The sequence below is a fragment of the Semicossyphus pulcher genome, unplaced genomic scaffold, assembly GCF_022749685.1.
Source record: "Semicossyphus pulcher isolate SPU_LCO1_2020_fin unplaced genomic scaffold, fSemPul1.0.p SCAF_17, whole genome shotgun sequence".
Taxonomy (NCBI): Eukaryota; Metazoa; Chordata; class Actinopteri; order Labriformes; family Labridae; genus Semicossyphus; species Semicossyphus pulcher.
In genome coordinates this window covers 22,998,644-23,013,383 of record NW_027211681.1, presented here as the reverse complement: position 1 = coordinate 23,013,383, position 14,740 = coordinate 22,998,644, and the positions used below count along the sequence as shown (strand labels likewise).

The 14,740-nt window shown below is 39.5% G+C and overlaps 1 protein-coding gene and 1 long non-coding RNA gene across 2 annotated transcripts; both read right to left on the bottom strand.

Moving 5' to 3' along the window:
* LOC138595038 (contactin-2-like) lies at window positions 1-11,910 on the bottom strand. The gene is made up of 11 exons (XM_069666355.1): window positions 11,886-11,910; window positions 11,761-11,811; window positions 10,544-10,882; window positions 10,036-10,402; window positions 9,887-9,944; window positions 9,629-9,799; window positions 2,921-3,176; window positions 1,245-1,580; window positions 751-1,117; window positions 602-659; window positions 1-514 (listed from the first exon to the last, which is right to left on the bottom strand). Exons 1-11 carry the CDS (start codon window positions 11,908-11,910, stop codon window positions 335-337), a joined length of 2,208 nt encoding a protein of 735 aa, XP_069522456.1. The 3' UTR covers window positions 1-334.
* On the bottom strand, window positions 5,402-6,512 carry LOC138594945 (uncharacterized). Its single transcript, XR_011308449.1, has 3 exons — window positions 6,345-6,512; window positions 5,714-6,013; window positions 5,402-5,601 (listed from the first exon to the last, which is right to left on the bottom strand). It is a non-coding gene; the product is annotated as an uncharacterized lncRNA (long non-coding RNA).
* Window positions 11,911-14,740: the final 2,830 nt, after the last annotated feature.

The following is a 14,740-nucleotide window of genomic DNA, read 5'->3' as shown; positions in this document are numbered from 1 at the left end:
AAGCAGCTTTATTGGCCAGGTATGTACAAAGACAAGGAATTAGACTTTGGTTTAACTTCGCTCTCTATGTACAAGCATGAAACATTAAATATGAAACTAAAAACTACAAGTCTAACTTAGACATGAAATATTAAACATGAAACTAATACATGCTATGAGAGACAATAGTGCACTGATGAGGAGTGCATAGGAGCACCTGACTCCACCAAAGGCCGCTATCATCACTGCACATGAGTGAACTTAACACACTATATTACTCTCAGTGTTTATGAAGAAGTTTACAGTTTTCTGAATCATTCATTATTATAACAGATGTTCACTCAGGTGTTTAGTTTTACCTAAAGTTGACAGCAGCATACAGAACATGCTCCTGATCTTGGGTCTGATGTGGCTGGACGGTGGAGTAGAGAGGATCTGTGTGGTTCTTTGAGTAGTGAACAGTGCTGTACAGAAGATCATCCTGCTCTGTAGGATGAGCTGAGATCTCCTCATACACTGAACCAGGGTTTAGCTGCTGAGGAGACGAAACAAATAACTCAACATCATTCTGCACTTAAAGGATTGTGTTCCTCCTATTTGTGTTTCTGTGATCCAACTTTACCTGTTCCATGTTGGATGATGTTTCAGTTCCAGGAGATTGACTGGAAGACCTCTTCCTTCTGTATAGTGGAATGAATGTAAAAATCAATAGGTGATGCCAGGTTAGAGGGTGAATGTCAGGACTCTGAAACAAAGCAAAGTGATGCTCACCTGATCCACAAGACAACAGTGAGAAGTATTAAAACCAGGAGAGCAGCACCGACTCCTGCGGCTGCTGCTGGTGTCCATCTTCCTGTGTTACTGAGAGAGAGTCCCCCGTTAGAGACAGTGAGAGTCTTTTCATGAGATCTGATGTCTCTCTGGGTGGTGACAGCACAGGAGTAGTTTCCTGCATGCTGTATTCTAACTTTGTCTATAACCAGGTGTTTGTTTTGGTACTCCGGCGGGGTCAGAGGTCGTCTGTTCAGATACCAAATGTAGTTTGTGTCGTCAGTCAGAGGACAGCTGGTACTGCAGGTCAGTGTGACATTCTGGCCCTCTGTCACCACTGCAGAAGGAGTAATCTTCACTCTCAGATCTGAAAATGGCAGATTGGTAGTTAGCAGTTTTTTAAGGGCTTGATGACAGATTTCAAGCTTTCACCTTTCAGCTGTCGTTGCCGTGTATAGTGAGGAGCTGTGTGGAAGCAACACTTTTTCAGTTACCTGTGACGACAACAGTTACTCCGGGTATATTGGCCTTCCCCCGTCGTGGGTTGAATTGTTGGAGTGTGAATCTGTATTCTGCCGAGTCATTCTTCTTCAGGTTTGTAATTTTGAGCACGTGTTGGTTCTTCATGTTGTCCTGATACTCCACTCGTCCTGCAGCCTCAGTCAGCTCTTCAACATTTTCCACTCTACCTTTCTTTGTTCTGTACCAAAATTTAGTTGGTTTCTGGTCGTTAGGATGCAAATATTCACTTACTATTCTCACTGAAGAGCCTTCCAGTGCACAGATTCTCCTGCTGACATAATTGACTCTCCAACAGTACCAGTCAGGACCTGAAATACAGAATCAGAGCAGCAACCATGTCTGTTGAAAATATATGGCCATGTAAAATCAGTAAAACATTCGATAACAATAAAGTTTGAATGTTTTTATTTTCACATACAAAGTATAATTCTTAGCGTTCTGATAAATCGTTAAAAAAATAAACAAATAAAGCACAGATTATGATCAAAAGAAAACTTGGTTAAAATCATCCATTACTTTGGTGATAACTGTATAACAATAACGTGAAACAATGGCTTGAGTTGAGGAAAATAATCTCTAAACAGATATCTGAATATAAATGCAGGATCTGTAGATGGAGGACAAGAGTTTATTGTTGTTAGCACTCTTGTTTCTGTTTTTAGTCAGAGAAGTATCGACCAATCACGCTTGAGCTGGCTATTAAAAAAAAAGCAATATCATGATATGTGAGTTTTCATATCTCGATAATGATATTTACCACAATATAGATTGTTTCCTGGTAATTTAACAAATATTTAGTCTATATGAAATAACCACATGGTCTTTTTTGGATAATCTTGTGTGAATTAAATACTTGACAAATAGAAAGTACTGAGTATGTTCTTATTTATTGAGAACTTTAGTGCAAACTGAACAATTTCAAGTAAATTTAAGGATGAAAAATAAAAAAAAATATAGCTCTAGCCTTCAATATGAAATTGTAATATCTTGATCTCTGACAGCAATATTGATATCTCTCCAATCCAGCGTTATGACTCCCCTCATTTGTTCACAATGCTTTTATTTTGAAGTGTTTCAGGGGTAGCTGTTTAGCATTTCTTTTTTTACTTTATTATTTACATTTCTAGGAAGTTGTTTGGTAGATAGCGTCATTCACAAGGCTTCTTATTGCGGTTCCTGGTTCATTCAGACAATGCAGTCAACTTGTACTCAACTCTCACCAAAACTGTATTTTGTACTAACAAACAAATGGCGCAAGATGGCAGTAGCTACATTTCAAGTGCTGTATGGGAACAATGCTACACACTGAATTATCCACAAAATATTACAGCAATTGAACGGATATGGTAGGGATACGAAACACTCTAAATGAAGAAAAAGCTGCATGATAGTCATATCTAGACGAACACCAATCAGAGCATGCGGTTTCCTGCGTTCACCTCCATCACCCAATGACACAGCTAGCAAGATATTTAATAATCACAAACTGTAGCCTCAAATGAAAACCAAATTGTATCAACCCCTCTGGTAGTGTAGTCACAAATCAAACAATGTTAATCATTGTTCTACTTTTGATGTTTGACCATTATCCATATTATGTTTTTATTTTGTCAAAGTTACAACAGAGCATAAGTGAGTTTCTACTCACAGAATTCAGCAGAGAGCAGATCCTCATGGCCTTTGACAGCACAGGTGACTCCTTCATAAAAGTCGTAAACATAAAGTTGAGTTAAGCTGTTTGTGTTAACTGAGTATCCATCTTTGTACCAGGTGTAGGAAGTCTTGGAGTCATTCAAAGGGCAGCTGGTGTGACATGTCAGTAAGACTAAGTAAGTTCTGTCTCCATCCGTCTTTTGAACTTGTAGTTCTGTAAGGATATTTAAAAAATCCTTTTCATCAGTTACAGTAACGTGTTAAAATATTTTACTTAATGGATCAAAAACATAAATTGCTCATTATTCATCTTGTTGATGTAATTTTTATTTTATAGAACAGACCTCACTGATCCATTGAGCAGGTAAAAATAGATTTAAAAAGTTAAGACATGATCAAGCTTACACATCTCTTATATGAAAAAAACTTAAAAGCATCAGAGGTGTGAGGGTGAGAGGAGTGTTTGTGCGTTTGTGTGTGAAGGTTTGAGAAAACGTAACCTCTGGGGTATGTGATGGAGCAGGGCTCATCCACTGATCTCTGCTTATAAGAACACATTCTCCCTTTAGCGTAGGTCACACTGAAGCAGGTGGATGTGACAGAATCTGGACAACAAAAAGACACAGGATTTTTGCTGTTGTATACAGTGATACGATACGATATGATACACTTTATTGTCCCCTTAAGGAAATTTGTCTTGGACTCCAATGCTGCACACACTTCACTGCCAATACAGTAGGATCAGTAAATTAAAGACAAAACACAATCCACATGTAGACAAGAGAACATGCCAGTGAAAAACCACAAACATATATTGCACGTAACCCAATACGTGAGCTTTATAAAGTGAAGTGCCAGTTCAAGGGCATGAAACTGAACTTCCTCTTGAAAGTATTAAGACATCATGAATTCTCATAACTATTCTTGTTTAGTTATGTACTTCAGTCCTCATTTCCTGTTTTACTTTGTCACTGTTGTTATGATTTGGCACTATACACATAAAATTTGATTGATTGACTATGATGGCATCACAAGTTGCCCTGGAACAAGAAAGAACAAAAAATGCCGACCTGCAGTATGTTTTTGTTTGTCTTACATTACAGTGTTTACATATTTTAGCAAACTAAAAAAAGTCACAAAAACATAAACATCTCTTAAAGCCTTTAATAAATAACCACATAAGTGATGAACTAAATGTCACTTACAAACAAACCTATTTTCGTTTCCTTTCACGACCCAGCTCGCTTTATCTTTTATTTCAAAGATCCTCAAGAAAGCAGTCGCTAATCAATTATGTGACTTTCTTCGAAACAACAGTTTATTTGAGGACTTTCAGTCAGGATTTAGAGTCCACCACAGCACTGAGACAGCCCTTGTGAGAGTTAAATGAACTACTTTTTGCTTCAGACTCTCTGTACTCGTCCTGTTAGATCTCAGTGCTGCTTTCGACCCGAAGGACCAGGGGAACTCAATTAAACTTGAAAGAGGGCCAGTTTGAGATTATTTTTCTCAGGCAAAGGTCCGGAACATCATAATGTCTGACCTGCGTTCTGATAGTACCATACATGTATACATTCTGAACTTCTGTCAAATCAAATAAAGAAAATACAATTAGGCTAAATCCTTTTTACAACAGCACTAATAACTTTTATACAGAGCTCTCATTATTTAACAATAATAATAATGAATACTTCAATATTGATAAGGAAATATAGTGTGTGCTTGTATGTTGGGGGGTCTCCCCCAGGAAATTTTGAGTGTCAAAACCTTTATTTCCTGTATTTGTGGTTTATTTTAGGCCCCAGTTTGTGATGGAAGTGTCTTTATTTGTAAATGAAAACAAAAAATATAATGTCTGGTACTACTGGTTGTATAATGTTGTCCAGGCAGAAATCGAATGAAAGAGAGAGACAGCTTTACCTCTTCACTTAAGCTGCTCTCTCTCTGCCTCCTGACAGAATTATCAAGATCTGACCATAATAGGGGGATTCACTTTATATTTTATTTCATGTTTGCCAAATTGTATTTTACATTTTGCCGAAATGCAGTTGCATTAAACTTTTTCTCATGGTGAGTTTTAAAACAGGCAATGACTATGAAATAAATAACATTTAAACGCACTGTACAGCTAGTCCTTGTCTTCCCCTGTTTCTTTGCCAGTTCGTCTTCGTCAACTTTTGTCAACCCTTTCGTCAGCCCTTTCTTGCCTTTCTTTTTTTCACCCGTGTAATTTGACTTTAAGTTGGACCTTATCATTTCCTTTTGGATTTTGATTTACCTGGACTCAATTACAAAGAAAGCCTTTTCATCTGCCTTTTGGATTTTGACTTTTTGTTGAAATCAATCTGCAGAGTCTGCATCTGGGCCCTCTGCCTTTTTGTGAAAACTCTGAATGTGACAGATGTTGCATAACATGATAAGAAGCTAAATGCTGTCACTCACCCACTGAGACTTCAGGGGCTCTGAGATCTTCGTAGCCTTTGATAGCACAGGAGTATCTGACTGCTTCATCACTGCTGACCAGCTGTTGGTACCAGTGAGACCAGTCCTCATACAGATACTCTCTGTTCTTGTACCAGACGTAGGCTGCAGGGGTTTCAGTCAGAGGACAGCTGAGGCTACACATCAGTGTTACTGTCTGTCCCTCTGTGGCAGGAATCACCTTCACCTGCAGGTCTGACATGATGATGTGTAAAGTAAGAACTCGTGCCCTTAAATAAAAATATATTATGAATCAATTAGAAAATATAATATATTATAAATTAGCCACTTAGTAACCACACTGTACCTGCAACCTGGAGCTGAATTCTGTTGATCCAACAGAGGCGTGGCTGTTTAGTATTCTCACTGCAGCAATACTCGTTTTCATCGCTGTCCCTCACATCTTTGATTGTCAGAGTCGGCCGATTCTCTTCAGACATGTTGTACGATACATGATTTCCATCTGAGATCTCACTCTGTTCAACCTTATATCCATCCGAGTGTACAGTGTACCATCTCATACTCGACGTGGGATTTTCAGCTGAGCAGGGCAGAGTCACTGACGAACCTTTTAAAGCACAGATGCTGTTTGTTTGTCCCAGAACCCCTTTAACAGAAGGAAACATCAGGGCAGGTTTATACATTTTTAGATTGTGCTTTTATACAACATACGTGGATAATAATAATAATAATAATAATAATAATGATAATAATAATAATAATAATGATAATGATAATAATAATAGTAATGTTATGGTAACAATCTTGAAGGCTGCCTTGTAAGTTTAACAGCTAAAAACAGTTTTCTACAATTGTACTACTACACTTAAGTTAGTCTGTGGCATTTTGTTTTTTTCTCAGTTCAAAGTAATAATTGCTACATGTTGTATTTATAGTTCCTTATCTTCTTCAAAGAAAACAGAAATAGTCAGACATACCTGTGATGCACAGGATGAGTCCCGTTAACACAAATCCAATTTCTGCCAAAAACATGGCTGTAGTGATCCTCCGCCTTGTAATCCTGAAGTATAAAGTGTTTGTATCAGCCTTATCGCGACAGTTTAGTCAAAACAAACGTATCCAAAAAATGGACATGAAATATCACTGACCAAACCTAACAGCAGCTCCCTGTCAGGAAGTAAAGGGAGGAGGGGGCAGAATGTCTGTGGGTTTACATTTGAGACGTTAAAACCCCTGAAACTGAAAGCACACTTCCTTCCTCTTTTCTATTTATGTGAACACTTCATCATCTCTAAACTGTATTTAAATAAGTATTTAAACCTTCAGCTTGTTTGCACTTATTATAATGTAACCAACCTTCTGTCTTGACCTCCAGAGGGCGCTATCATCATAGCACATGACCACAGCAGGTGATTGTGCAGTCAGTGGGAGAAACTCAGAGTATAACAGGTGATCATCCTTTCTCAGCACCCTTGCAAAGTAGTATGTATCCAGTTAGATTGGTATTTGTTTGCTGATGTGAGGCTATTAATGGGACATGTGACTGAAACTCTCCCCCTTCAAGCCCAGTTGATCTCAATTTCACAGTTTTATCAGATGAGGAAAATTCAAAAGACAGTGTTCATAAATGTATGGTGTTCATAACAGTTACAACGTGTGAGATAATGCATGGATTTTTGGTTTATGGTATAGCCGACCATTGTAGCTGCTTAGAACTTCACAGCCGTGTGTGTGTGTGTGTGTGTGTGTGTGCGTGCGTGCGTGCAGTGACTAAGAGGCAGGCTTTGCGTGGCTATGGGTGATTTTTTTCCCACAGACACCCAGTCTATAATAATTCTATATACCAGAGATATGGACTTGAGTCATGGCGACTTGGACTTGAGTCGACTCGAGTCACTGTTTTGATGACTTGCGACTTGACAAAAAATAATTGACTTGAGACTTGACTTGACTTGAGGCATGATGACTCACCTGACTTGTGTTCATAAGTTTTAATGTTAGCTGTGAAATATAGAATGATAAAATTCAATGTTGTCAAGTTTCTGTCTATCAAGTATGTATGCAGCGCAAACTGGGAATCATGATTGGACGGCTCAAAAAGCTCCCCGGTATGTGATTGTCATGACTGGATGACTGGCTGTCAGTCAAGCTCCTCGCTATGGCAACACGCTACATCAAAGCCCGCCGTTACCTGATGGTCTTTTCTCAAAGAGAAGCCTCATCAGTCGTACTCTTTACCACTCAGTACGGTCTCAGACCAGACCGTCATCATGGCTGCGTCTGTGCCAAGATAATACAGATACAATTCACTGTCATACTTTTTGACCAGGTAATATAAATTATAGGTTATAAAATACCTTGTCTCTTCAAGAGTGCTGTATCTTGGGTGGAAAAAAAGTGACTTCATTCGGGGCTTGACTTGCCTTAACTAAGGACTCGACTTGACTTGACATAACCTGTGACTTGACTTGACTTGACTTGACAAGAAGAAATGACAACACTGTATACTGCAAGTGCAAAGGCTTTCATCAGTGGGCCATCGGTTAGGGATAGACCGATTATCAGCCGAGCCGATTATCGGCCGGGCGCATATTGGCATTTTGACGCATATCGGCATCTGCCTTTTTTTTTTTTTTTTTTTTTTTTTTAATATATATTTTTTTTAATTTTAGTTTTTAGTTTTTTTAATCCGACGGCCGATAAGAGATCAATTTAAAACTGGGTTATTTTGGCTCCGATGCAGCCGCGCCTCTCTGTCTGCAGTCACTACTCTGTCTCCAGCATTGTCCCACCCACAGCACTGATTGGTTACACGCCTAGCCATGGCACGGGTAACAGCCAATCAGCAGTGAAAGCTGTGCATGCAGAGTGCTCACACACACGGCGGAGAGGAGAAAAAGTTAATGTCTTTGCAAATTTTATTTAACTTTGTTTTATTTACTTTATAAAACTTCAGGAAGTTATTTATTTATTTATTTAAATTTTCAGTTAACTTTATAAGAGATGCTGCTGACCCTGGGAACTCCCTGCGCTTTTTGTTTGTTTAATAAACATATGCTTAAAGGCATTTAAACAAAGTTAAGTGTTGGAGTTTGTATTATTCAAAATTTTGACGCCAATATTTTCACTTTTACTGCAAATGAATATCGGCTCCAAATATCGGTTATCGGCCTCCTGGACTACTAATAATCGGTATCGGTGTCGGCCCTGAAAAAACCATATCGGTCTATCTCTACCATCGGTTCAATCACCTTTGTGTTACCTCATTTGGAGATACAGAGGGACTTAACAGACATTTATTATATGAAAAACTTCGAGATGATCCCTGTTGGAGCCAAAATGTGCTTTTTATTTTGTCTTTAATTTCTCCTGCCCTGAGATTTCCTGTTACTTAGATCGTTCTGTATCTATTTGTAATTTGGTAACTGAACACTAGGTGGAGCCTTGTTCTGTATATAGCCAAGGCTTCAGGTGATTGTGGGCAGGTGTGTATTGAAGCAAACAGTTTTTGACCGTGCCGTGTCGTGTTAACTTGGGAACGTTTAACCGTGTCCGCTTGTGTGCATTATCCCGGAATATTGGACGGATTATTGGACATTGTGGTTCAAGAAAACGTGTTTAATAATTGGATGTGATATCCAAATGGAAGGAATATGTGGACATTCAATCTGTTACTTTGGCACTTTGAGCACACGTCCGAAACTTCCACAACTCGCACCTCAATGTTAGTGTCTGTTTAGATAAAAATGTGTTTGTCTAAATGAGGCACTACAATCACTTTCACTACATTCAGAGAAGATTGTAACCTTTTCAGGAAGTATGCATGTAGTATACGTGGATCGTCATATCCCGATTGTTTGAGCTGACCAACATTAGATTCTTGAAAATAACTTGAATAAATCAGCATTAAAACACCAGAAGCAGCTTTATTGGCCAGGTATGTACAAAGACAAGGAATTAGACTTTGGTTTAACTTCGCTCTCTATGTACAAGCATGAAACATTAAATATGAAACTAAAAACTACAAGTCTAACTTAGACATGAAATATTAAACATGAAACTAATACATGCTATGAGAGACAATAGTGCACTGATGAGGAGTGCATAGGAGCACCTGACTCCACCAAAGGCCGCTATCATCACTGCACATGAGTGAACTTAACACACTATATTACTCTCAATGTTTATGAAGAAGTTTACAGTTTTCTGAATCATTCATTATTATAACAGATGTTCACTCAGGTGTTTAGTTTTAACTAACGTTGACAGCAGCATACAGAACATGCTCCTGATCTTGGGTCTGATGTGGCTGGACGGTGGAGTAGAGAGGATCTGTGTGGTTCTTTGAGTAGTGAACACTGCTGTAATGAAGATCATCCTGCTCTGTAGGATGAGCTGAGATCTCCTCATACACTGAACCAGGGTTTAGCTGCTGAGGAGACGAAACAAATAACTCGACATCATTCTGCACTTAAAGGATTGTGTTCCTCCTATTTGTGTTTCTGTGATCCAACTTTACCTGTTCCATGTTGGATGATGTTTCAGTTCTGGGAGATTGACTGGAAGACCTCTTCCTTCTGTATAGTGGAATGAATGTAAAAATCAATAGGTGATGCCAGGTTAGAGGGTGAATGTCAGGACTCTGAAACAAAGCGAAGTGATGCTCACCTGATCCACAAGACAACAGTGAGAAGTATTAAAACCAGGAGAGCAGCACCGACTCCTGCGGCTGCTGCTGGTGTCCATCTTCCTGTGTTACTGAGAGAGAGTCCCCCGTTAGAGACAGTGAGAGTCTTTTCATGAGATCTGATGTCTCTCTGGGTGGTGACAGCACAGGAGTAGTTTCCTGCATGCTGTAGTCTGACTTTGTCTATAACCACGTGTTTGTTTTGGTACTCCGGCGGGGTCAGAGGTCGTCTGTTCAGATACCAAATGTAGTTTGTGTCGTCAGTCAGAGGACAGCTGGTACTGCAGGTCAGTGTGACATTCTGGCCCTCTGTCACCACTGCAGAAGGAGTAATCTTCACTCTCAGATCTGAAAATGGCAGATTGGTAGTTAGCAGTTTTTTAAGGGCTTGATGACAGATTTCAAGCTTTCACCTTTCAGCTGTAGTTCTTGGGTGTAGTGAGGAGCTGTTTTTAAGTACCACATTTGAAAAATACATTTTAGAGTTACCTGTGACGACAACAGTTACTCCGGGTAAAGTGACAATGTTCCATCCTTTGTCATCTTGCTGGAGTGTGAATCTGTATTCTGCCGAGTCATTCTTCTTCAGGTTTGTTATTTTGAGCACGTGTCGATTCTTCGTGTCCTGATACTCCACTCGACCCGCAGCCTCAATCAGCTTTTCAGCATTTTCCACTCTACCTTTCTTTGTTCTGTACCAAAATTTATACTTGGGCTGCTTATTTTCAGGATGCAAATATTTGCTTGCAATGCTTAATGAAGAGCCTTCAAGTGCACAGATTCTCCTGCTGACATAATTGACACTCCAACAGTTATTTTCCTCAAGACCTGAAATTTAGAATCAGGACATGTAAGGAGCAGCAAATGTGTCTGTTTAAAACGTATGGCCCAAAAAATTGGTAAAACACTGGATTGACATTTAAGCTTGAGTATTTTCATTAATTGACAAAGTTTTTTTAAATTTTTTAGAAAATGGAGTCTCTTTTCAGTTGGTAGTCTGAGTAGCATTGCCTTATCACGTCTGAGAGTGGCTGCGTGCAGAAAAAGGTCTGTGTGGAGGGCACAAGAGGCTGTTACTCAGTCCCAGGACCCATCTGCTATCGTTCTGCGATGATTGCTGGCTACACTGAAACATTGACTGCACCCCAAAAAAACTACATCATAATCAGACGGTAGACGCTGGCCCCAAGATGGTGAAAAAGTTGGAATAAATATGTTTCCTTTAATACATTATTTATTCAAATAATAGCTGTTCTTGAGTAATGGTGATTGTGTGCGTCAGCCAAACTGTATTTAGGACGAACAAATGCAACAGAATGGCAGGAGCTACATTTAAGTGTCATATAGAAACTTTCAAAACACATTCCTGCAGATAAAGGGATATGTGGTGATGCAGTATACTGTCAGTCAAAGAGAGCTACATAAGGGTCATATGTAGACATACAACAATCCGCTGCATGCATCAGTATTATGGTTTTCAACAGATGACCTCTGTCCCTGACCTTAACACACCTAGCAAGATATTTATTAATCACAAACTGCAGCCTAAAATGGAAATCAAATTGTACCAACCCCTCTGATAGTATTGTCACAAATCTAACAATGAAAAGTATCAAAGTTATTTTCATTTCCTCTCTAACATTGGAGGCAAAAAACAGAAGTGAGAGTCCAAAGTTACATCAGACCTTAAGTAAGTTCCTACTCACAGAATTCAGCAGAGAGCAGATCCTCATGGCCTTTGACAGCACAGGTGAATCCTGTATCAAAGAAGACGTATACATTAACAGACTGAGTCAAGATGAATGGGTTTGCTAAGTGTCCATCTCTGTACCAGGTGTAGAAAGTCTTGGAGTCATTCAAAGGGCAGCTGGTGTGACATGTCAGTAAGACTGTTCTGTCTCCATCCGTCTTTTGAACTTGTAGTTCTGTAAGGATATTTAAAAAATCATTTTCATCAGTTACAGTAACGTGTTAAAATATTTTACTTAATGGATCAAAAACATAAATTGCTCATTATTCATCTTGTTGATGTAATTATTATTTTATAGAACAGACCTCACTGATCCATTGAGCAGGTGAAAATAGATTTAAAAAGTTAAGACATGATCAAGCTTACACGTCTCTTATATGAAAAAACTTAAAAGCATCAGAGGTGTGAGGGTGAGAGGAGTGTTTGTGCGTTTGTGTGTGAAGGTTTGAGAAAACGTAACCTCTGGGGTATGTGATGGAGCAGGGCTCATCCACTGATCTCTGCTTATAAGAACACATTCTCCCTTTAGCGTAGGTCACACTGAAGCAGGTGGATGTGACAGAATCTGGACAAGATAATTATACAGTATTTTTGCTGTTGTATACAGTGAGCCATAAGTGCAAGTTCAAGGGCATGAAACTGAACTTCCTCTTGAAAGTATTAAGATGTTGTCACTCACCCACTGAGACTTCAGGGGCTCTGAGATCTTCGTAGCCTTTGATAGCACAGGAGTATCTGACTGCTTCATCACTGCTGACCAGCTGTTGGTACCAGTGAGACCAGTCCTCATACAGATACTCTCTGTTCTTGTACCAGACGTAGGCTGCAGGGGTTTCAGTCAGAGGACAGCTGAGGCTACACATCAGTGTTACTGTCTGTCCCTCTGTGGCAGGAATCACCTTCACCTGCAGGTCTGACATGATGATGTGTAAAGTAAGAACTCGTGCCCTTAAATAAAAATATATTATGAATAAATTAGAAAATATAATATATTATAAATTAGCCACTTAGTAACCACACTGTACCTGCAACCTGGAGCTGAATTCTGTTGATCCAACAGAGGCGTGGCTGTTCAGCATTCTCACTGCAACAATACTCGTTTTCATCGCTGTCCCTCACATCTTTGATTGTCAGAGTCGGCCGTTTCTCTTCAGACATGTTGTACGATACATGATTTCCATCTGAGATCTCACTCTGTTCAACCTTATATCCATCCCAGCGTACAGTGTACCATCTCATACTCGACGTGGGATTTTCAGCTGAGCAGGGCAGAGTCACTGACGAACCTTTCGAAGCACAGATGCTGTTTGTTTGTCCCAGAACCCCTTTAACAGAAGGAAACATCAGGGCAGGTTTATACATTTTTAGATTGTGCTTTTATACAACATACGTGGATAATTATGGTATGTTGCAATACAACCATCTTGAAGGCTGACATGTAACCCTTCATTTTTGTTTATCACTTAGCAGTTAGTTTAAGATTAACAGCTAAAAACGTTTTTCTACAATTGTACTACTACACTTAAGTTAGTCTGTGGCATTTTATGTTTTTCTCAGTTCAAAGTAATAATTGCTACATGTTGCATTTATAGTTCCTTATCTTCTTGAAGGGAAGCATAACACACCTGTGATGCACACGATGAGTCCCAACACAAATCCAACTTCTGCCAAAAACATGGCTGTAGTGATCCTCCACCTTGTACTAGCCTTATCAGTTTAATTAAAACAAACTCATCCAAAGAAAATGACAGAAAATATCACTGATCAAACCCAGCAGCTCCCTGTCTGAAAGTAAAGGGTGGAGGGGGCAGAATGTCTGTGGGTTCACATTTGAGAGGATGAAACAGAAAACTGAAAGCACACTTCCTTCCTCTTTATGTGGACACTTCCTCACCTCTTAACTGAAGTATTTAAACCAGCAGTCACTATAGCCACCCTATTCTATTGTCCTCCAGAGGGCGCTATCATCATAGCACATGACCACAGCAGGTGATTGTGCAGTCAGTGGGAGAAACTCAGGGTATAACAGGTGATCATCCTTTCTCAGCACCCTTGCAAAGTAGTATGTATCCAGTTAGATTGGTATTTGTTTGCTGATGTGAGGCTATTAATGGGACATGTGACTGAAACTCTCCCCCTTCAAGCCCAGTTGATCTCAGTTTCACAGTTTTATCAGATGAGGAAAATTCAAAAGACAGTGTTCATAAATGTATGGTGTTCATAACAGTTACAACGTGTGAGATAATGCATGGATTTTTGGTTTATGGTATAGCCGACCATTGTAGCTGCTGGTGTGTGTGTGTTGGTTTGTGTGTGTGCGTGTGCGTGTGCGTGTGTGTGTGTGTGTGTGTGTGTGTGCGTGTGTGTGTGTGTGTGTGTGTGTGTGTGTGTGTGTGTGCGCGTGTGCGTGTGCGTGTGCGTGTGAAGTCTGCAGTGACAGAGAGGCAGGCTATGTGAAGACAAAGTGTTTTTAAATGTCACTAAACCATTTTATGTATGATTATAATAATTAGGGCCTGAGCATCTCCTGTGCGAGGACCCTATAGAAATCGTCATGTGTCTTTTTCTGTTCTAAACTAAAACAACGTTATAAAGGGCTCATAAAGTTTGCCAACCCATCAGACCTTGTGAACATTTACATTTGATGTGATGTTTCATTCATGGGTTTGTCAAAACGGCTCCATACTGTCCCTAGAAAAGTTCTACAAAGCAACCCCTGCAGAAGGTTTCACCTAGATGTACAAAAATTAGTGGGCTTATTTATCACGTCAAGACATCTGAAAGTCTGACATTTTGAATTGACTTAAAAAAATGTTGGTGTACTTTTTTTTCCCCATTTGCAGGTTCAATACCTGAAGCAACTCCTCCCTGGCGGTTCATCCACTCCACCTTAACTTGTTCAGCATATAGAAGTGACCTTAACAATGATAGGTTCC